At 41.7% G+C, this 21906-nt stretch overlaps 2 protein-coding genes across 2 annotated transcripts in view; one reads left to right on the top strand and one right to left on the bottom strand.

Moving 5' to 3' along the window:
• Nucleotides 1-1100: 1100 nt before the first annotated feature.
• kiaa2013 (KIAA2013 ortholog) lies at nucleotides 1101-7835 on the bottom strand. Its single transcript, XM_080899897.1, has 3 exons — nucleotides 6161-7835; nucleotides 4802-5655; nucleotides 1101-2334 (listed from the first exon to the last, which is right to left on the bottom strand). The coding sequence occupies exons 1-3, from the start codon at nucleotides 7116-7118 to the stop codon at nucleotides 2284-2286; spliced, it is 1863 nt and encodes a 620-aa protein (XP_080756023.1). The 5' UTR covers nucleotides 7119-7835; the 3' UTR covers nucleotides 1101-2283.
• A 3200-nt stretch (nucleotides 7836-11035) lies between these two features.
• Nucleotides 11036-21906, top strand: part of plod1a (procollagen-lysine, 2-oxoglutarate 5-dioxygenase 1a) — a 29994-nt gene continuing 19123 nt past the window's right edge. Inside the window, exons 1-6 of the mRNA XM_080897762.1 lie at nucleotides 11036-11451; nucleotides 12448-12539; nucleotides 12813-12946; nucleotides 15060-15223; nucleotides 16713-16825; nucleotides 18099-18162. Of these exons, the coding sequence (XP_080753888.1) occupies nucleotides 11361-11451; nucleotides 12448-12539; nucleotides 12813-12946; nucleotides 15060-15223; nucleotides 16713-16825; nucleotides 18099-18162 (658 nt within the window). The 5' untranslated portion in view covers nucleotides 11036-11360. The remainder of the gene's footprint in view (nucleotides 11452-12447; nucleotides 12540-12812; nucleotides 12947-15059; nucleotides 15224-16712; nucleotides 16826-18098; nucleotides 18163-21906) is intronic.

The raw sequence follows: 21906 nt of genomic DNA, 5'->3' as shown, positions 1-21906 counted from the left end.
CAGATATTACATTGGATTCAAGTTTCCGCCCTTCCTGGGACACTGAAGGACATTCAAAGAGTGGTCCTGATTCAGTCCCTTTCTGTGTCCCTACTGTCATTGTCCCGTTGGGAGATGAACCTTTGCACCAGTTGGAGGTCCAGATTGCTCTGGAGCAGGTTATCAACAAGCATGCACTGTACACGTTCATCTTTCCTTTGACCATTACTAGTCTCTCAGTTTCCAGTCTCCCCCCAAAGCCATCCCCACAACATGATGCTGCCACCGCATCACTGTGGGGATGGTACTGACCAGGTGATGAGCCGTGCCTGGTTCATCCAGACATCATGATTGGCATTCAAGCCAAACAGGTGAACCTTTGTTTCATCAGACTAAAGAATTTTATTTCTCATGTAATGCATCATTTACTGAGGAGTGGCTTCGTCTGGCAGCTCTACCATACAGGGCTAATTGTTGCAGTGCTTCAGAAATGGATGTCTTGGAAGATGCTCCTCACTCCACAAAGCAGCACTGAAGCTCTGTTGAAGTGACCATCGGGTTCTTGGTCACCTCACTAACTACAGCCTCTCTACCCTGATTGCTCAGATTTGCCAGGCAGGAAGAGAACTGGAGGCCACTGTGCTCACTGGGACAGACAATTCCTTGTAACTGGACACAAAGGAATATATTCTAGCTTCCACAGAACCTTCTTTTGTGGTCTTCCAGATCTTTTGGTGTTAGACCTGTTATGGGCTCCTGACCTGTCTCTTGCCCAGGGACAGTTGGAATAGGCTCCAGATTAAGTTTCACACTTTTTTTTTTCTCGATAAAACTTGACCCTGAAGCTGATATAGGCTGCTTGGAAACCAGCCAAACCAGTTTATTCCTAATGTTGGTCCCGAGCCCAGGTAAATCAGGAGGGTTGCATTGGGAAGTGTAAAACCTTTGCCAAATTAGACATGTAGATAATCCTGGGTTAACAACGCTGCCAAATCGTTGTTCAGTAAATTATGTGCAGTTTGTTCACCTATTAGTTCTGTTTCATTCAGCCGACACTGGGTCCGATGGGTCCCAGATGAAAGAAGAGAGAAAAAATGAACACATTTCAATATTTTCTCACAATAATTCGTGATTTATTCTCCCCAGTGTAAGACAAAAAATCATTTGCTTTAAATTTACATGATCAGAAATCACCCTAGCTTCTTTCTTCATTATAAGGCACACACAACAGAAACTAAAAGCTTCACATCCTCTCGGCTACAACGTGTTCATGAACATACACTCACGTAAGAACCTCAGTTGAAAAATACAAAACATTTTTTGCAACTTGTTAAAAGTAGTAGAAATGTGTACACACATAAACTGAGTTTGCTTTGTTTTTAAAACCCTTTATTTGATACAAGTATTTTTGCAAATTCTGAAATCAATTCTAACCTTCGATTTATTTATTTTATTAAAGTTGTTATAAATAGTCAGTTGCAAATTGTTTTTGAAGTGCTTCAGTAAAGATAGAAAACAGCAGAGCTACAAGTTACTAATGATGTTGTCATGGCCTCTGACACTGAGCTCTGTGCAGACACTAGAATAAACTGTTGGCATTAAAATAGTTGTGCTGGTCTAATCTCATCTGTCTGATACATCATTTATCTGAATGATGATTTTTCCTCATGCACGAGTTCTGCAGGATTGTGTGTTGGGACCAGTACTTTCCATATTCTACATGCTTCCCTTAGAAATTATTATAATGAAAGTTATTATTAAATTATTAGAAACACGTACATTGCACATGATACCTAACAGCTTTTCTGATGAATAAAATGTCTACCATCATCCCCATTTGAACTTAAAAATGTCTGTTCGACACCTTTTCAATAGAATGTCTTCTGTCTCATTACTGACAAACAAAACCTAAAGTGCCAGAATTATTTGAAAAATGCAAGAATCATGTAAACTCAGGTAAACTGACTCAGCTGTAGCTTAAATCTTATCATTTACTTTTAAGAAGCTGGTACCAGAGGTTTGGTCAAACAGCCACAATCTCTGGTCATAAAAACTGAAATATAATATAACTACTAAACTTTTGCTTTCACTTAGTTTTTGGATCACTGGATCATGCTTTGGGTTTATGAGCTCTATTTTCTGGGTTAATAAACTAAATTCCATTTTAACCAGTTAGTTTTACAGGAGCGCTCTGCAGCAGATGACGACTGTGACTTACAGGTCAGCACATCCATGTTAATACCCCCCCCCCCCCCCCCAAGCTCAAGCAGGACCACATGTGTGTGCATCACACAGCTGCAGCATTCACTCAGTGTCCAAGGAGTCATGGCAGTTATCCTCATGTTTGCTGGTCACCTGGTGAAGTCAGAGGGAAAGGTTAAAACAGCTGGCTACCCCAACCCAACAACTCCACCCAGGAGAAAAACAGACATGCTGAGAGTGACAGGACCCCGACCAAAGCATAGGAACATATCACAGAGCAGCAGGGGGAAAAAAAGAGACAGAGACAAATCCACATATTTCTCATCATTTAATTAAGTGATTTGATATAAAACATCATTAAAACGCAGGGGGAAAGGAACAGCAGAAAGAGACCTGGCAAAGAAAGCACACGGTTCATGCTGATCTGAGAAACGTTTAACCTGCCTCTCTTGCAAATGTCCAATTTTGGTATTTTATGCTTCCAAATTGATGTGTGTTTGTTTGTTGTGCTGAAAACGTGAAGAAACGAGGAAGAAAGAAATGAGCAGACACCATCAGACAGCAAAGAAAGCTCTCCTGAAATACCGATAACACCTGACTGCAGAGCTAACACGTTAGCCTTTCATTTGTCTCCACTTAGGTTTGTCTACAAACCAATAAATAAAATGAGAGAATCTACATATTCCAGATCGATATGATACCGATTTGCAGATTTCACAGTTTAACATTTCCTTTCATTATCGGAGCGGTGCTAACGCTGGCTCGTGTTTTCTGTGACTGCCTGTTATTTGTTGTGTATTGTTAATGAACAGAGCGTTTCTGGGCCGATGGTTTACTCCAAAATGAACTGATGAACTTGTTTCAGTCAAACATTATACTGGGAGCATAAAACTGCTTTTCAAAATGAAAGCACTAACCTGTGGAGTACCTGTCACTGGTTTAAAAATCCTCAATGTTTGACACATATACCCTATAATTACTTTACATGAGCAATGCACTCTGGGTAAATGATGTAAACTGATGGCACTTCAGAGCAGTCTTTATCAACTGCCACTTAACAGGTTACACAAAGTATAAAACATGGCACAGTGTGCTACTTTTGGCTTTGATTTCAAGCTGAAAGGAATCAGGGGAAGTGACACTGGTCTCTTTCTTATTAGAAAGGATTGTGGAAGAAGACAATACCCACAACACTTACTGTGGTGTTCTTGGTACGAATCACCTAAAAGAGCAGACAAATGGCAGATAGAGTCCAAACACCCTTGAATAGTCTGAGAAACATGAAAAATAAGAAATGCTTTCCTGCTGGGTGGTAAACCAATCACAGCCGCAGTTCCTGTTCCTGAAAGCAAACTGGTACTCATCACGACCCTGATCACAGAGGCAGCAATAACTGCAGAGGTTTAGCCAAGTTCAATCAGCTGGTGTATAAAGTATAAGGTGATCATAAAATGATGACCACTCTTCCTCTCAGCAGGGCAGCAGTGGCTGCACTGACATTCTCGCCTTGCTTTAATGTCAGATATGTCTTCCAGCTCAGTTTGAACCATCTGTTGAATTACCCAGACTGCAATGCAACTTAAACAACAATGGCGGCTTGTTATTATTATATCAGGTCTTAATGTTAGTATAACAGGCTGTGCACACATTCAGTCAAGGTGCCTTTTAAATGTGAATTCATGTGGGAGGCTGTTTGATTATTGCTGCTCCACATTTAAAACACATGATGTCCTGTCTAATGGACAACTCTCCAAGAGGACTGTTCAGTGTCATAGAACAATGAAACCATCATTTTCATTTCATTCAGAGATCGTTCATCACTACAGGAATGTGGGTAATAAACATGGCATGTTAAGCCAATTTTTAAAAGAAGGGATTATTTGGAAAAGGAGCTCCGAATTTTTGACATTGAAAAGTTGAGAAAGAATTGAGAAAACTGAGATCACATGGTTTCAATTTCAAACATTAAACCAATTTTACTAAATCCAGGTTTGATCAGCAAAATCACAGCACAGATATCTGTTTGTACATTTATTCATTTTTCCTATTCTTTTTAATTTCCCGACTTTTTGTTACTGTTTAACCTGACAGCAACCATAAAACTCATTATTGTAGGCGATTAAGACACCAGCCTGGATTGATGGGTAAGCTAGCAGGAGAAAAATAATGAAACAGTAGCCCCTTGTGCTCAAAATTTCACCATTGTAATCAACAATGTTTTACATTCCACAACGAACATGAAGTGCAAACAGATGTGCTAAGAGGACTGCAGACTAAATGATTTACTGCAACTCTGTAAGGACGCTACTCTTTGTTGCTACTCTGCTTTTAACTGAGATCTGACTTTGCCTTCAGCCTCTTAGAGTAAACATGTGCAGTGAAAATCTTTATCAAGTCATTCAACATGAAACAAAAACTGTAGAAAGAGCTGGAAAGGAGAGGTGTGTAATGTCATTATGCCAAAACGATCCATGTGAGTTTAGAAAACAGTTCATTGACAGAAAAGGTTAAAGTCAAAACTGAGAACCCATCCCACAGAGAGAGCACTGAGCCAGCGACACACACACACTCGAGCAGAGAACATCAGGGTTCAGTTCTGCTTCATCTCTGCTGTTTATACCTTGCTCCTGAAGAGAGGCTTAGCTCCGGGTCCACAGTACTCGTTGTATATGAGCTTGAACAGGAAAAGGTGGAAGAGAGTTATGAGCGAGGCCACGCTGAACCAGAAGAGGAAGGGCAGGCCTGGGTACCTGTTGGCCATGTGTTCCTCGTGAGCGAGGATGGCCTTGAGGTGCAGAGTGTGGCGGAGGTCCTGCAGATGCCGCAAGTCTGTGGAGATGTAGAGCAGCGGCGTGATGGGCTGCGTCACCATGACGGGGAAGGTGTGGCCTTTGATCTCTGAGGTTAACTCCACGGGCTCGTTGAGGCAGCCGGCCTCACAGGCATACAGCTTCACCGGCTTTTCCTGCGGCTTTACCGACACGTGGAGAAAAGGCTTTCCGTCCACATCCAACAGCACCGCCAAGTTGATGAGGTCCTGGTTGTAGTGAATGCCTCTCAATGCGTAGCTGTTGTGCAGCACGTCTGGGTCGGTCTGGAACTGAAGATGGTTCTCTGTGAACTGAAGGCCACCAAAGCTGAGCACCATGCCCTGCATGACTCCATGGGCCCCAGCAGCTACCAACACCTTGCAGCCTCTTTTGTGCAAAGTCAGAGTCCACAGCGTGACCAGCTGCAGGATCTGAGCAGTGCTGCTTACTCTCTCAGGCCACAGGTTTTCTGCATGCATGGTAGCGTGGCCGCTGAAGCAGTGGTCAGCGTAGTTGAGACTGGATTCGAGACTGGCGCGCTCCTCGCCATTTAGCCTTTGGTCCAGAAGCGGAGCCGCGGAGGAGGACAAGATGTAGTAGAGGGTGGTGTTCACAGTGCGGCTCGATGGCGTGTGGGAGTCGATGATCTTCCTCATTTCAATACCTGAATGGAAACAAAAAGCAGAGTTATAGCTTCACATGACTCCCTGGGCCCCTTCTGAATAACACAGCAGGTGAAAGTAGCTATTGAAAATACATTTAACTGTACACAGAGAGACACTATTGGCTGACAGGAAGCTTTAATAAATTAAAGACAGGGTCACTCACATCCTATTCCAGTGGTAGCTGCTGATTCAGTTCATTTGTTAGTCTTGCTACTTCTGTGTTATTTTTGGTATTTTTGTAGATTCAACTAAAGAAATGGGAACAAATGTTGTGTTTTTGTGACTGCCAATAAAAAACTACAGACACTAAACTGGGTCTTTATAGGCAGACACAATAGTTACTAACTTAAAAAAAAAAGCTTCACCTTTGGACGACTTGCAAATCACTGCACTGTTTTTATTTAGCTTTAAAGGAGGTTTGCTTACTCTCACGCTTGCATTATGGCTGTACAGTGACACCATCTGTGATCGCTTTTGGTGCAGCCAGCTACTGCTACTCCTCACCTGAAATGAAGAGCTCCCTCCAGGCTTCCTGGTGGTGTTTGACCAGGTCATCCTCACTGGTCCTCAGCAACTCTTCCAGCTCCTTTTTGGCTCCATCTTTGAGGGCGCTGAAGGTCTCCTCCAGCATTGAGGACTCGATGGACTCTGAGGTCCACACCACACTCACAATGTTGTCTACGTGCTCTGACTTAGCCAAAACATGGATCCTGCTGCTTAGCTTTTTGGTGACCACCACGACCAGAACCATCCTATTTTTTTCCACCGGCACCCTGCCAGAGGAGAGGACTACCTCTCTGTCCTCCAGTTTCTCCACACTGGTGGAGAACTTGCTACCGAAAGAGGGATTTCCAGACGATAAGTCCAGGTTAAGCGCCCTATCGGAGGGATTGTTGATATGGATTCGCTGCAGAAATACGTTAGGTCTGCTTCTATGAGCAATAAACTCCTCTCTAATAGTGACACAGTCTCGGGTTGACTGCAGGGTGGCTGGTGAGGCGCAGCGGACTGACAGGACCGATCCCTTCCGGAACCACAGCATGTTAGCCTCAGCCTCGGCCAGCGCCCCATCCAGGCTGACGGTGACTCTGGGAGAGTACTCAGTCTGGTGTACCGGAGCCGAGCCAGGCTGTGAGGATGAGGCTACCCAAAGTTTGTTAGACTCAATATCAATCAGAATATGGCCGTTTCCAGTTACAAAAGGCGTGTCTAGCCGTTCCTGAGGTGTGCTGTATATGCCTTCTCCTCGGTCTACCAGAGACCTCCACCTGTAGATCTCAGTCAAGAGACACTGGCCGGCCGCCCCTCCGGGCATGGCCGAGCCACCGAATAACCTCCATCTTCGCTCGGCTCCCAGGTACCAATAGAAAATGAGGAAGAGCAACAGTCCTATAAGGAGTCTTCTCGCCCAACTGCTTGATAACAAGCCTGGTAGCCCCTTCAGTCGTTGCTGTAGCCACATTTTACGATCAAAACCCGGCTGTGAGTCTGCTAAGGACAGCACCCAGAGGGCTCGGGGTGAACACGCGAGGATGTCTTACATGGAATTTCGCTCGTACTTTCTCCAGGAACGAAAGCTGACAAACAGGATTCAGGCTAAATGAGCTCGTTAGCTAGCACTGTGGACAAAAGCTGCACAAAATGTGCGGACGCTTCTCGCATTGTAAGCTTCTCTCGTATCCTCAGAAGTGAGACTTCAAGATCTCCGTTTGACTTCAACTAGGAAAAAAGCGAATAAATAATTAAAACAATTCTCTCCAGAAACAACTTTGCCATAGGCTGACACTTCTGGTTTGTCAAAAATGTCGTAAAGCAAATCGGCAAAAAAAAAAAAAAAAAAAGATCGGCAAACATAACAACCGGAACTGTCGCAAAAACCAGTAACTTTACGACAAACAGCGCTGGACAGGAAAACCCTGCGGAACTGATTATTCAACATCTCCGGCCAGAGCAAAGTGGAGTTACTGGTGCTTTATGCTTGCTGATGTTTGGGTACAACATGAATAACGACAGCTGCAGTCAGGGGAGAGGAGATCAGCGTTTACTTTCCATAACAGCGACTGTCTGTCTGAACTGACAGAGAGAACATGTCAGGTGGTCTCGACTAAGGAACACGAGTCTTCATTTTTATAAATATCATAAAATTATGATATTTCATACCTCAGCAATAATCATTTACCCAAAAAATAAAATGAAAATAGGGGAGATGGACTAGGTTGATGAACAGAATGTTTGAGATAGAAATTAAACTGATGGAATAATTCATATTGGTCTGTTGTCATTTTTAGAAAAAAAAGTTGAATTTTTGGACAAAAATGTCATCTTTTTAGAAACTGTTTTGGTGACCTGTGTGTGTGTGTGTGTGTGTGTGTGTGTGTGTGTGTGTGTGTGTGTGTGTGTGTGTGTGTGTGTGTGAGAGAGAGAGAGAGAGAGAGAGAGACTAAATGTGTTGAACCATAAAAAGAAGGTTATTTTTGATTAAATCGGTGCTTTTGTAACAACAGAGGGCAGTGAAGATGGGGGGAGTTGGAGGCTGTGTGCTTCGTTGGCTTTGATTCGTTTCATTTGTGTTTGTTTAATCCAAACAAAGAAAATCAAAGTCAGACTTACACACACTCTACCTTAGCGTGAGACGGTCGTACCTGAGCAAGGATCCCCAAGTCACACAGCAGCCAGTGTGGGTAAAATGAGGATGTCTCTGACTCACAGTGCGACCCCAAAGCAATTTCAGAAAAGCAGGCTCTCACTTTGCTCTCCTCCAGAGAGTGGAGGAGGCCTGGGTTTAACCTGATCCATGTGAAACAGCTGTTTGTGGGGGGATATCCCACCCCCGCTCAACTCCAGCGACCCCGAGTGACTGGAAGTTATTGCTTGCCTGACTTTCACCAACTGGAAATATCCCCCCGACTGTAACCCCACGGCCACAACCGCGAACTCCTCCCAGACCGTCAATAAAGTCATTACAGTGAGTGTTACTTCAGCCACTGAAACACCAGGGGATAGCTTTGATCTGACCAATGAGCCTAATTTACGGATGAGTGAAGCGCGCAGAGTTTTTGAAATCAACCAAGACAGCTTTGCAGATTCTGACTTTTTAATTAACATTTTATTACTATGCTTTGAAACAATGTCAGATTTCCATATAACATTTATTTGTATGTTGTAATGTTTTTCTTACACCGCGTGTAATTTTTATAGAAACCTTATTCATTGTATGAATGTGTAATCATGTATCTTTGATAAATAAAATATTTCATCTTTTATTTGTTTACTTTGTGGTTATTAAATAAAGATTAGTCACATATCGCATTGATAAACACAGATGGCAGATGGAAAAAGCAAACACAGTGTTGTGCTGCTAAACTTTGAGGTTCTAAGACACCAACGTTCAAATAAGAAAAGATCAAGAGGAGATGAGCAGCCCTGAGTCTGCATGTAAAACATGAAAACTCCAAAGCAGCCAACCCAGGTGGCCTTGCATGGAATGGGAAGGAACAGACTCAACACAGTCGTTATCAGGGAGTTTTTGTTCGGCTCCAGCCTTGAGCCCACAGCTGGCGCCGAAAGGGTAGCCGGATTATGATGGTAACATCTTAGATCTATTTCCAGGGGCGAGAATGTTGTATGTTAGATTTTGTTTTAAATCAGATGATTATGGGGTAAATTGCAGTACTGAAGGCAGAACATACATATAATACTGAGTGCAGAAAGAGATGGTTTCACTTCACAGGTGTGCCTGTCAGGGTTCATTTGTAGCCTTCTTAATGAGGTTGGGACCATCAGTTGTGTTGTGCAGCAGTCAGGTTGGTACACAGCTGACAGCCCTATTTGACAACTGTTAGAATTCATATTATGGCAAGAACCAATCAGCTAAGTAAAGAGAAACAACAGCCCATCATTACTTCAAGAACTGAAGGTCAGTCAGTCTGGAAAACTTTGATTGTGTCCCCGAGTGCAGTCGCAAGAACCAAACGCTATGATGAAACTGTCTCACATGAGGACCGCCCCAGGAAAGGAAGACCCAGAGTCCCCTCTGCTGCTGAGGACACATTCATCCGAGTCACCAGCCTCAGAAATCACAAGTTAACAGCAGCTCAGATTAGAGCCCAGATACATGCCACACAGAGCTCCAGTAGCAGACACATCTCTACATGTTCAGAGGAGACTGTGTGAATCAGGCCTTTATGGTCAAATAGCTGCTAAGAAACCACGACTAAGGAAAAGCAACAAGCAGCAGAGATTTGTTTGGGCCAAGAAACACGAGGAGTGGACATTAGAGCAGTGGGAATCTGTGCTTTGGTCTGAGGGGTCCAAATCTGAGATGTTTGGTTCCACCCATGACACAGAAAAGATTAACTGATAGTGTCTACATGCATGGAGGAGGAAGTGTGATGGTGTGGGGGTTGCTTTGCGGGGACACTGTTGGAGATTTATTCAAAATTGAAGCCACACTGAACCATCATGGCTACCAGCATCCTGCAGCAACATCCCATCATTGATTTTTCAACAGCACAATGACCCCAAACACACCTCCAGGCTGTGTCACGGCTGTTTGACCAACAAGGAGAGTGATGGAGTGCTGTTGGAAAACCATTTCAGGTGATGACCTCACGAAGCTCATCGAGAGAATGCCAAGAATGTAAAGCAGTAATTAAAACAAAGGGCAGCTATTTCGAACCATCTGAGATCTAAAACATGAAGGAAGGATTAATGAGGGATTAATCTCCATCTCATATGTTTCCTCCGTCAGGTTAGGGATAGGAATTAATAAGGATTTGGCGATTCCGATTCCATTACCAACATCACTTATCAATTCAATTTCCTGTTGATTATCTTAGCACTTCTCACTGGGTTCTCGTTGGCTGCACTTTGAGAGTGGCCACCATTGTTAAACAGCATACCAAAGACATTACATTCATGCAGATGAATTGCATGTTCTGGGTCAAATGTTTGTACATGTTGGAGGTTACTTAAAAACGTCATTAGTACCGATTTTTCTACCTCTAATAACCTCTAGCTGGACTTTAATGAATGCAATAACACTTTTTAACGTCAATTAAATTAACCACTAACTAACAAAGAACTCGTATACCAGTATTCGCAAATATATCGGATGTCAACACCACATTAGATATACCTCTGTCTAAACTCTTCATTTGGGTTCTAATGTTAGGTTTATGATTACTTTGGATAATGTGATTGGCACTGATGTTTAACATTTCCTTTCTTTCTTTTCATGGTCAAGTTATAGTGAGAGCTTTAATTTAACAAACTGAGTTTACCCATAGTCTATGTAAGAAACTTATATACAACCACCGTTTCAGGCTACGTGCAGATACTCATGTCTGCGGAACAGCAGGATCCCCATGTGCACAGTTCTCTCCTGCCCACTGTGGAAGTAGGCGTTTGCTTGCGATTTTAACAAGTGGGCTACTGTGTTATAAAAGAGCCTGGATGGCAAATCTTTACACGGATGCCAAACTGCTGTTTTACTACTGTTATTCTTCTACTGTAACTGCTGTATAGACAAATACACGGTTTGTGTGCACACACTGAGAAACTGCGAGGAGGAGAGAGAAAAGGCAAAGTAGGGAAAAACAAGGCGAGTTAGAGAAGGCTGAGCTGGCAGATCCAACACAGCCGTAGTTGACGTTCGCTAACGGGACCAGTCCGGTTCAAAAACAGGGACGTTAACCTGGCAAAAATGAGATTTTCATCTTTGCTGTTATTTTCAGCTATTGTTGTCTGCGCGCTTTCCGCTCTGGTAAACTCCGAAGTAGAGGGAATTCCTGAAGGTAAGTCTGGAATGCTGGCAGAGATAACGCTGTGTCCGCACCCCACGGTGTTGGTGGTGCAGTTTGTAGCAAATGTGTACCGAGACGAGTTGGGCCAGTTAAGCTCGACACAGGGAGACTTAGTTCATTTGATAACTGGCTGAAAAAAGCTGTGTTGCAACCACGCGTGTCACAGAAATGTGTGAGAAAGAGTTGAAGCCGAACTACAGACAAAACAAGACGATGGCGACAAATTATCTGACTGCATCTTTATGAAAAGCCCGGATCCTTGGATCAGTGTTAGTCTGTTAGAAAAACCGAAATTTCCCCACTTTGTCTCGTAGTGCTTGATGCATGTCGAAAAGTTGTTTTTCAGTTTTCCAAAATAAAAATCACTGTTAATAAAACATGAACGGAGTTTATTAACGTTTCGTCAGCGCTTTCCAATTCAAAGCAAACTGTAGTCGCTCCGGGCTGAGGAGGGCTGCCATGCCGCTGACGTGGACGATGCTCCTCTGAACTGCTGTAATCATTGCCTCTAACACATTCACGTTAGCCTGTGGGAAGCCTATATTATTAATAGTTGCAGGGGATGCGGACTTGATTCTGTGATACACCCACAAAGAATAAAAATCTAAGTTTAGAGACTTTTTTTCAGGCTTAATTCATAGCGACATTAACCCTGAGCAGTTCACTGTTACATCGTAACCATAACCATCTTAAAGCCTTTATCACAGCCTGTGCAAGAAACGTATTTGCTCCTCTGTAGAAATGTAACTACATGTCGACATAATCGCACAAGTATAGCTCTGCATTAAAGCTCTGTGTTTAAGTGCAAATATGCGAGCATCAAAATGCCATCATATTACTAATACAGCGCCTCTTCTTTCTGCTAGGTTATTGTACACTATAGTTCACAGTCATACACGCGTTACATAAATACTCTTTATGGTGGTACTGTAAAGTTTTGTCACGCTTAAGTCATTCTGAATTCCTCTGTCATGCTCTGGTTTCCAGACAAACTTCTAGTTGTGACTGTTGCGACCAAAGAGACTGATGGCTACAGGCGTTTTCTGAGGACAGCGAAACACTTTAACTATACTGTCAAGGTAAGAACTTCTGGGGCAAAGTTTTCGAAAAAGTTTATTTCATGCTCTGTAGACGTGAGGGCTCACAGTCTCTTTAAAACAAGTCCCTGCTGTGTGCTTTAAGGAGTTTTATCCAAACACAAAAATTGGTCCTTTTCAGTGGATTTCAGTCATACTAATATGTGTTGATAATATAAAGCAGAAAATAAGGAAAGACATAACCTTAATGGCTGTATTTTTAAAGGATGATACATTAAAAGCTTTAAACTAAAAGATGAGGTGTATGTTTTTAAGGTTCTGGGCCGAGATCAGAAATGGAAGGGAGGTGACTACATGTCAGCCCCAGGAGGAGGCCAGAAAGTACGACTTCTTAAAGAAGGTCTGAAGGAGATGAAGGATGATGGCCAAATAATCCTTTTTATTGACAGGTAGAGTGTCTATCTGGGTACCTATGCCACTATAATACTGTGTTAGTTATTCAGCCACTGGTTCAATTTCATTTCATGTTACATGAATCTGCCTTGTTCTGCCTTTTGTCAGCACACGAAATATAGTAATGTGTAGTATGTAATTTTACAGCTTGACGACAAATTAAGGAAGAACTGTATTAGTAGGTGAGAAACATACTCTGTTTGGATGCTTTTCAGCACTGTGGTGCTCTGCAGGCTGCAGTTAACATCCAGTCATTCTGTGTGGCATTGTGTGTGTAAACTCTAAGCAGGTTGATTCTGATGTATCAAAACGATAAGAAGAAAAGAGCTCAGTGGCTGTGACATGACGGTTCACTTTGTGTTTCGGTAGGAACAGTGACTAGAAACACATCTGCATTTAGACATATTGGAAGAACATCAGTCCACATGGTTAGAACAACAGCAAACATTTGATGAGCGTGATATTCGGCATTGATACGTAAGGAAAACATAGAAGCACTAAATATTAGTGCATGATGTAATCAGGCTGTAAGTATGAATAGTCAACAGTTAAAGTGATTGATATTGAACAGCTGCACTGCATTTGACTCTCTTTGTAAAGATGAATGCACATTTGTGACTTCATCATTTGAATAGTTGTGTACAACATGAGTATAGAAGTAAAATTAACAGTAACAGTATTTTGTCTAAGTCCGCCATTGTAGAAATCCATTTCACCGAAACAATAACGTGGCGCACGGTGTGATGTCAAAAAAGGCGCACACCTTTGACGCTGCGTTTTCTCCGTTTTCCTCGTTCACACATAAATGCAAAAATGGAGTTTTCGAAAATTTCCACCCTGGCAGTAGTTTTTAAAAATCTCAGTTTTCAGTGATCGAAAACGCCGTTTACATGTGGACGAAAGGTGCACCTTTCGTCCACACGTAAACGGCGTAAACACGTAAAAAAATCACACTTACAATTATTTCTATTGTGCGCTGCAGTAGATGTGTTTTAGCAGACCTGCAGCTCTTTGTGGTTTTACAGAACTGAATTCAGCCAGATGTAAGCAGATGTTTCACGAGATATCTTGGCTGATTGTCTCCCTCTACACTGACAGCACAATGTTTATGCTGGACAGTCTGAAGCTGCTGTGAAGGTGGACTTCAGTGAATGAATCTAAGCATCATCACATAAAGTTCATATTATGTAACTCGACACTGACCATGAACACCACAGCTGCTGTGCACCCGTCCAGTGCAGTGCTTTACCTAGAATCCATTGTATGACTCTAAGCTAACCTGTTTATCCTGCACTAAGGAGCAGATTCAGTAACACAAAGGTCAAAGGCTACACCTCAGTTTGTCTTGCAGGAAGCCTAAAAAATAAGAAAAAAAACAAAAGGTCACGTATACAGAAGCCAGTATCTGATGTAAAAATGAGGACTTACATGTAAACCTAAAATTTCCAGTATATTAAATACCACTGAGCAGTCTTTACCTTTAAATATAACCTCTCTTCTCTTCCACATTTTATACCAAACTAGGCCAACTGACTCAACATGTCCAGGTCAAAATAATGCAAATATCGAGTACAGGTGTATAAGAATTGCCTCGGTATAAATTTAATAGCTACTTATTTAAAATATATTAGCAGTTCTTAACTGTTTCTGCTGTTTCTCTAGTCTTTTAAGGTAGCGTGCTTTGAATTGAGTAACAAGCTCCACTTATAGCAGTTTATTTGCTGTGTTATGATGTTATGAGTCAGTATACTAAATTCATAAGATATTACTGTTTCAGTGTTTATGCATATTTAATTTAAATGACATGTTTTTGAAGCACATTTGATGCACTTTAGCTGTACATGGCAGCTAAAGGAAAAGTCCTGACATTTTGTAAAGTTGTAAAATTCTTTATGGTGAAGCATGTAATTATAGTGAAATCAAGAAAGTGTGTGTTGTTTTTGTTGCAGTTCCTTTTCTGGTAGTAAACATAGTCACAGGCAAATTAACTCTGGCTGGTATCATATAATAACAACGCCTTCATTTGTTTTAACTGTGTCACTGGCTTCACACAGTGCTGAGCTGCACTGTGTACTAACGTTTTCTGTTTTCACTCCCTTAATGACTTAGCTACGATGTGGTTTTTGCCTCGGGTCCCAAAGAGCTGCTCAAGAAGTTCCAGCAGACCAAGCACAGGGTTGTGTTCTCCTCTGAGACCCTCATCTGGCCAGACAGACATCTGGAGGACAAATATCCCCATGTCAGGGAGGGCAACAGGTTCCTGGGCTCAGGGGGTATGTTTATCAGTCTTGTTGTTTCTTGTACTGCTGAGAAAAGTAATATTGCTGTGTAATTTCTGTCTGTTTGTTTTTACATAACATGAAGTATTTATTCTGAGAAAAAACAATATTTTTATGTCATATTTTTTTATTAGAGACACCTGCGTCACAGTGTAGCCATGTGTGGAGGGTCACATAATTTTAGGATGCAGGACACAGCACACAAAGGATTTTTCAAAAAGGGAGCTCTTTAATAGCTAATCCAAAGTGAATCATTGTTCAAGGGAAAAATCCAAAACACAAGAAATTAGAAAACAACAAAACACAGCAAAGTTACAAAGAACAGTGCATACAATGCCAGAGTGGACAAAGCAACTACAGTTCACACTGTACAGTACTGCTGTATGTAGCCACACTGAGGGCTGATGAAATACTGGAGGCCAGCTCGGCAATGAGATAAATCGAAACATAATAAACACAGGTGAAAACAATCAGGGCAGTCACATAGCAGGGACAGGAGACATCACAGAACAGCCTTCACAGTAAAACAGGCACATTTATAGCATCCTGAATACCAACTCCCACTACCTCTCACTACAGAACAAGGAAACACAAAAAGACCAACGCACAGACACAGAATTGAGACAGTTTCAACAGATTTTCTAATATGTGTTCATATGGGATGGGAATCTATTGGAATTTAGCAATTCCAATTCCATTGTTGATGTCACTTGTCCATTCAGTTCCTAACCAATTATCTTATTGATTCTCTACATAATAGCTCTCTAACCTCGAGTACTAGAAGTTAAACTCAGCAGAAAGCATTTATTAATGAAAATCAACCCAGAGACTGAAGTAGCTCACTAAGATACGTAAACAGATCCAAATCCAAATGCAGTGCAGCACTGCACTTAATGTTGTTTTAGTACTTTATTAATCAGTACTTTCTTAATGTTGTTTCAGCATTTGCATACTTAGTCAACTGGTGCCATGTAAGCAATTATAAAAATGTAAATTATAAAAAATAAAAAATTTTCAGATGGTATTAAATGTTAAGCTGTTGCTGTATCTCTCACATCCAGCAGGAAAACCTGGAAGGTAAATGAACTGGTTCCTATGTAGTGCTTTACTACTCAACCTCAGCACTCAAAGCTCTTTATACAACATGCGTCATTCACCCAATCATAGAAACACTACTCCCCACCTGTGTAAATAAGCAGGTTAAAAGGGTCACTCACCTTCTGGGCTTAAGAAGTACCAGAAAAAAAATCGTTAAAATGTGAGGCTCACAGGTTGCTGATAGATGAGATAGGGCAGATGGTTTTATAGCAGGTCGTTAGTCAGCACTGCACTGGTGACATAAACCTGGTAGAGCTCATTAGACATGCTCCTCGAAACACACGCCTTAACTTTCCCTCACTGTGTCTACATGAAGGTCATGAACAAATGTATACTTCTAATATATGTGATCATTTCCTGTCTCATTTCTCTTGTCTCCTCACAGGTTTCATTGGCTATCTTCCCAACATCAAAGAGCTCGTTGCTAATTGGACAGGAGACGACGGTGACAGTGATCAGCTGTTTTTCACCAAGGTTTACACTGATCAATCAAAAAGAGTAAGACTTGTTCCACTGCTGTAACTTTATGAAATTCCACTATTTTTTCATGAATGCCTCTACAGCACTGTAATTACATGAAGTGATGTTTATAACATCTCCTGCTAACTGAAATTCAGCACTTTCTGTCCACATGGTTCAAATTACAGGTCTTTTAGCTCATTGGACATTTTCCTGGTTCGTGTTAGGCTTTTAATTTGAAACATGTACCAGAGGCTTTTGATGGTAATGATGAACAATACACAAAACAATAGTGCTGAAAATACATCGTTTTCATATTGAATGCAGCATAATTCAGGGCAGTACAATTCTGATGTTAGCTATCATGTGAAAGCAGGTAAATATACGCTGCTCGGTGTTAAATGTCAACACTTCACCGAGTTCTTTTGATTCCTCAGAGGCATCCGATGGAAGACAACACACTGCTCAGTAGACAATTTAGCACTTTATTTCTCTTTCACATTACTTCTAGAAGGGAGATGCGTCCTGCATGACACATTGCCGTGGATCTCCAAATGGTGGTGTGCCCCTAACGGTTTTATTACAGAAGCTCTCTATCTCTACTCTAAATCAGAATCAGAATCAGAATCAGAATACTTTATTGATCCCTGGGGGAAATTATTTTTTGTTACAGTGCTCCATTTTAAACCAACATTAAGACAAGACAGACAATACGCTAACTAAGAATAGTACAATATATACATATATATACATACATACATACATAAGTCACTTATAAATAAATAGTTGGAAAAGAAACATGTGTAGTTGTAGCAGCAAACAGTGTGTTAAGTGGATGCGTTGTACAGGGAGATGGCCACAGGCAGGAATGATTTCCTGTGTCGTTCAGTGGTGCTTTTCGGTAATCTCAGTCTCTCGCTGAACGAGCTCCTGTGACTGACCAACATGTCATGGAGTGGGTGGGAGGTGTTATCCAACATAAACAACAGTGTCTCAGTAACTTTCCACTAGAGATGGTCCCCTCTTATCTACATTTTCCCAAGCAAGCGTGAGTGAGTCTGCAGCTTTCTACTCCCCAAGGACACATGGTCTCATGCCTTTATTTTCAGGGCTGTGTCCACTTAATACTACACTACATAACTTTATAACACTTATTAATAAAAAAGCATAGCATTATTGAGGCACTGAAAAATTATTTATTCCCAACATCGGCCTGAAGAAGCAGCCACAGTTTGTTTGTTCCTGTAGAAGTTTTCATCTTATTGGATACATGTAACATAATAGATCAAAAGAATATATTTCTATTTTTCAGAAATCTATAAATATCACCCTGGACAACAAATGCAGACTCTTTCAGAACCTTCATGGAGCACTTGGTGAGTGCATTGAATTTTGTTTTCTTTGACCAGCAGGCCAAGGTTGTTGATAACACATGTAACACTGCCCAGCATCTTCTCCTGCTCTTGTTTACCATGCACATTATAACGAAAAATGATAAACAACAGACAATAAATCAGAAAAATCAGAAATCAGAGACACTTTACTTATCCCAAAGGGGCATTTAAGATACAACAGAGCAGCATGACATTGAAGATAAGGACGGGGCATAAACAGGCAATAAAAATGAGAGCATTGGGTTCACGTCGAAGTGATGGAAACAAGTCTGAAAATCACAAAAATGAGGAAAAAGAAAAGAATACAAAATATACTGAGTAGATGGCGAAAAGCAACAACGAAAAGAGCATTGAAGTTAGAAAACAGTAACAGAGTAACAACTTTAACAACCTTTTAAGGAACTTATTGAATTTTAGCATTTTCACTTTGACCTACGGATACATAGATGAGGTGATATTTTTGGATAATAACTTAAAATTCATACACTGATGATGAAGTGGTGATTGTTTTAATACCCCAAAGGTCAAGGGTATAATTATGGTTTGCCAAAGTAATTTTTGTGGCATTACTTCCTTTGCTGAAATGAACAATCATTGGCTACCTTAGCAAGGTGCATAAAAAACAAAACGATGTCAGCAGATGGTGACTAAACTATACACTTCATTTAGATGCTCCATTTATTTCCTCTGTTGACAGGTCTGTAGTCACATTGTAAAGTCTCAAGGGGAGTGCTCCATTTACTTTTATTGCATCACCAAAATGTACAAAGATCATTGTAAGAATGAGAGAGTTAAAGTGTCTTTACAGGAATAACAATCATACTGTTTACAGAACAGTTGTCTAGTTGGTGGCAGGTAGTTTTTTGTGTGTAACTGAACAAGTCTAGTAGGGAACACATGTCACAAGGTTTGGCAGGCAAGGCAATATAAGGAAGTCCCTCTCTGGTATTGTGTGGGATCAATTCAAGTTTATTTATACAGCACCAAATAACAACAACAGTCGCTCTCAAGGCGCTTTATAGTGTAAGGTAGAGGCTACAATAATACATACAGAGAAAAAACCCAATAATAATATGACCCACTATGAGCAAGCACTGGTCCAGCCCTAACTATATGCTTTAGCAAAAAGGAAAGTTTTAAGCCTAATCTTGAAAGTAGAGATAGTGTCTGTCTACTGAATCCAAACTGGAAGCTGGTTCCACAGAAGAGGGGCCTGAAAACTGAAGGCTCTGCCTCCCATTCTACTTTTGGGGCGATCGTGGCTCAAGAGTTGGGAGTTCGCCTTGTAATCGGAAGGTTGCCGGTTCGAGCCCCGGCTTGGACAGTCTCGGTCGTTGTGTCCTTGGGCAAGACACTTCACCCGTTGCCTACTGGTGGTGGTCAGAGGGCCCGGTGGCGCCAGTGTCCGGCAGCCTCGCCTCTGTCAGTGCGCCCCAGGGTGGCTGTGGCTACAATGTAGCTTGCCATCGCCAGTGTGTGAATGTGTGCGTGAATGGGTGGATGACTGGATATGTAAAGCGCTTTGGGGTCCTTAGGGACTAGTAAAGCACTATATAAATACAGGCCATTTACCATTTTAAATACTCTAGGAACAACAAATAAGCCTGGAGTGTGAGAACGAAGTGCTCTAATAGGGTGATATGGCACTACAAGGTCATTAAGATAAGATGGGGCCTGATTATTTAAGACCTTGTATGTGAGGAGCAGGATTTTGAATTCTGGATTTAACAGGAAGCCAATACAGGAGAAATATGCTCTCTCTTTCTAGTCCCTGTCAGGACTCTTGCTGCAGCATTTTGGATTAACTGAAGGCTTTTCAGGGAGTTTTTAGGACTTCCTGATAATAATGAATTACAGTAGTCCAGCCTGGAAGTAATAAATGCATGAACTAGTTTTTCAGCGTCACTCTGAGACAGGATATTTCTAATTTTAGAGATGTTGCGCAAATGGAAGAAAGCAGTCCTACATATTTATTTAATATGTGCATTGAAGGACATGTCCTGGTCAAAAATGACTCCAAGGTTCCTCACAGCGTTACTGGAGGCCAAGGTAATGCCATCCAGAGTAAGAATCTGGTTAGATACCATATTTCTAAGATTTTCCCCAGAGGTATAGTCGTTTTGGGGGGTTGGGCTATTATCAGCAACCATTTTTGCTAATAGCTAAGTGTTAAGGTATGGAGTCCGTTTCTTTCACTGTTTGCAGAAAGCTCAGGTATATGATGTCTATAGCTGGATATCTATATTTTACTTGGTTCAAGCAGATTGTAATGTTGGTCTGGTGAGGAAGGTCCCGCGGGCATTTGGCATGGAGGTTAGCCGGACAAGTCGGAGCCTAGGCACCAGCCCATTACAATGGGAAGGTCTCTCTAAAACACATGAGCGGAGAGCAGCATGCTCGACTGTAATGGCTGCACTCACACTAGGAGACTCTCCAACTACTACAATAATGGGAAGACACCCCATAACGGTGTTATGCCATAATAATGGTTGTTACAAGATGTAGGCCTTGAAAAGCTCTCACTGGAGCTCCAGTGGTTGCAATGCTCCTATATTGGTCCCCACGTCTACTTCTGTGACTCCAGTTCTTGCATATTTTCATTGTCGAGGAGTGGTTCTTATTGCTTTTTTGCTCAACTGTAGAGGACAATCGGCAGTACCTTCATCGTTTCTTTGTAGATGAGGGTGCATCCCACCATTCTAGGATAAGTATGGTGCCATGGTGAGGACACCTTCTGTTGGTCTTTTGAGGAGTTATCTTGATGAGGTGTCACTATGAGAAGGCTACATAACCTTTATCCAGGTGTGGATAAGTTGAGTAGCACAGGTTAGAGCAGAACAAAAAATGTTATCCATGACACGCAGGTCATCTTTTCTGTATGAAGTATAAAATGACTTGGTTACATTGGTCTGACAGTAACAACGTGTGAGTGTGTTTTTTGATAAAAGTTGACGTCACTGACATCAACATTGCAGTCCATTTTAGGGCTATTTCTGGGCAGTATTTAGCCAGTTTTTATCCTAACTAGTTCTATATTGCAGATGATATGGACACATTGGACAGTGGGGTTTCTGGTCAATTCACAGTTTGGTCATTACCTGCCAGTGAAATTGTACAGGCCATCCTCTCTCTGGCATTTCACAGAGCATCAGAACTGATGCTCTGTGAAATGCCATCTCTGTTGCATCTTTCTGGAACAGCGATAAAGTCGACTTTTCTACAAGGCCACACTTCTGCTAGCTTCAGAAGATATCTACACATATGTGTCACACTTTGACATGTGAATGAATAGACCCCACAGTTACCAGCTGATATTGAGTGTGGGTAAAAATGTTGCCAGTTGATTTGGTAGATTTTTACACCAGGTATCCTCCCTGACACAATCTTTTAGGGATTTATGTTTCCTCATGCACCCAAGCCAGGGATCTTCTGCTTGATACTCAAATACCTTAATCACTACACTATGGAGCCACTTGCCCTGAAAGACAAAAATAGTCCACAGTAATCATATTTCCCTGTATGGCATTTGCTTATTATAAATAACATGACATCCAGACAACAGGGGGTAAGTGTGGGTGAACTGTGGGGCAAACCCATACTTATCCCAGTCTTTTGGTTGCCCACAGTCAACTGTGATAGGGGCCCCGTGAAGTAAAACTACTCCTAAACTATTAAAGGGCAAAACTGCTATGGGCCCTTTTTCTTTGCCACACAGCCAGAGCTGCC

This window comes from Rhamphochromis sp. 'chilingali' (assembly GCF_963969265.1).
Source record: "Rhamphochromis sp. 'chilingali' genome assembly, chromosome: 12".
NCBI lineage: Eukaryota > Metazoa > Chordata > Actinopteri > Cichliformes > Cichlidae > Rhamphochromis > Rhamphochromis sp. 'chilingali'.
The sequence above is the reverse complement of the archived record's forward strand: the minus strand, read 5'-3'. Positions and strand labels throughout refer to the sequence as shown.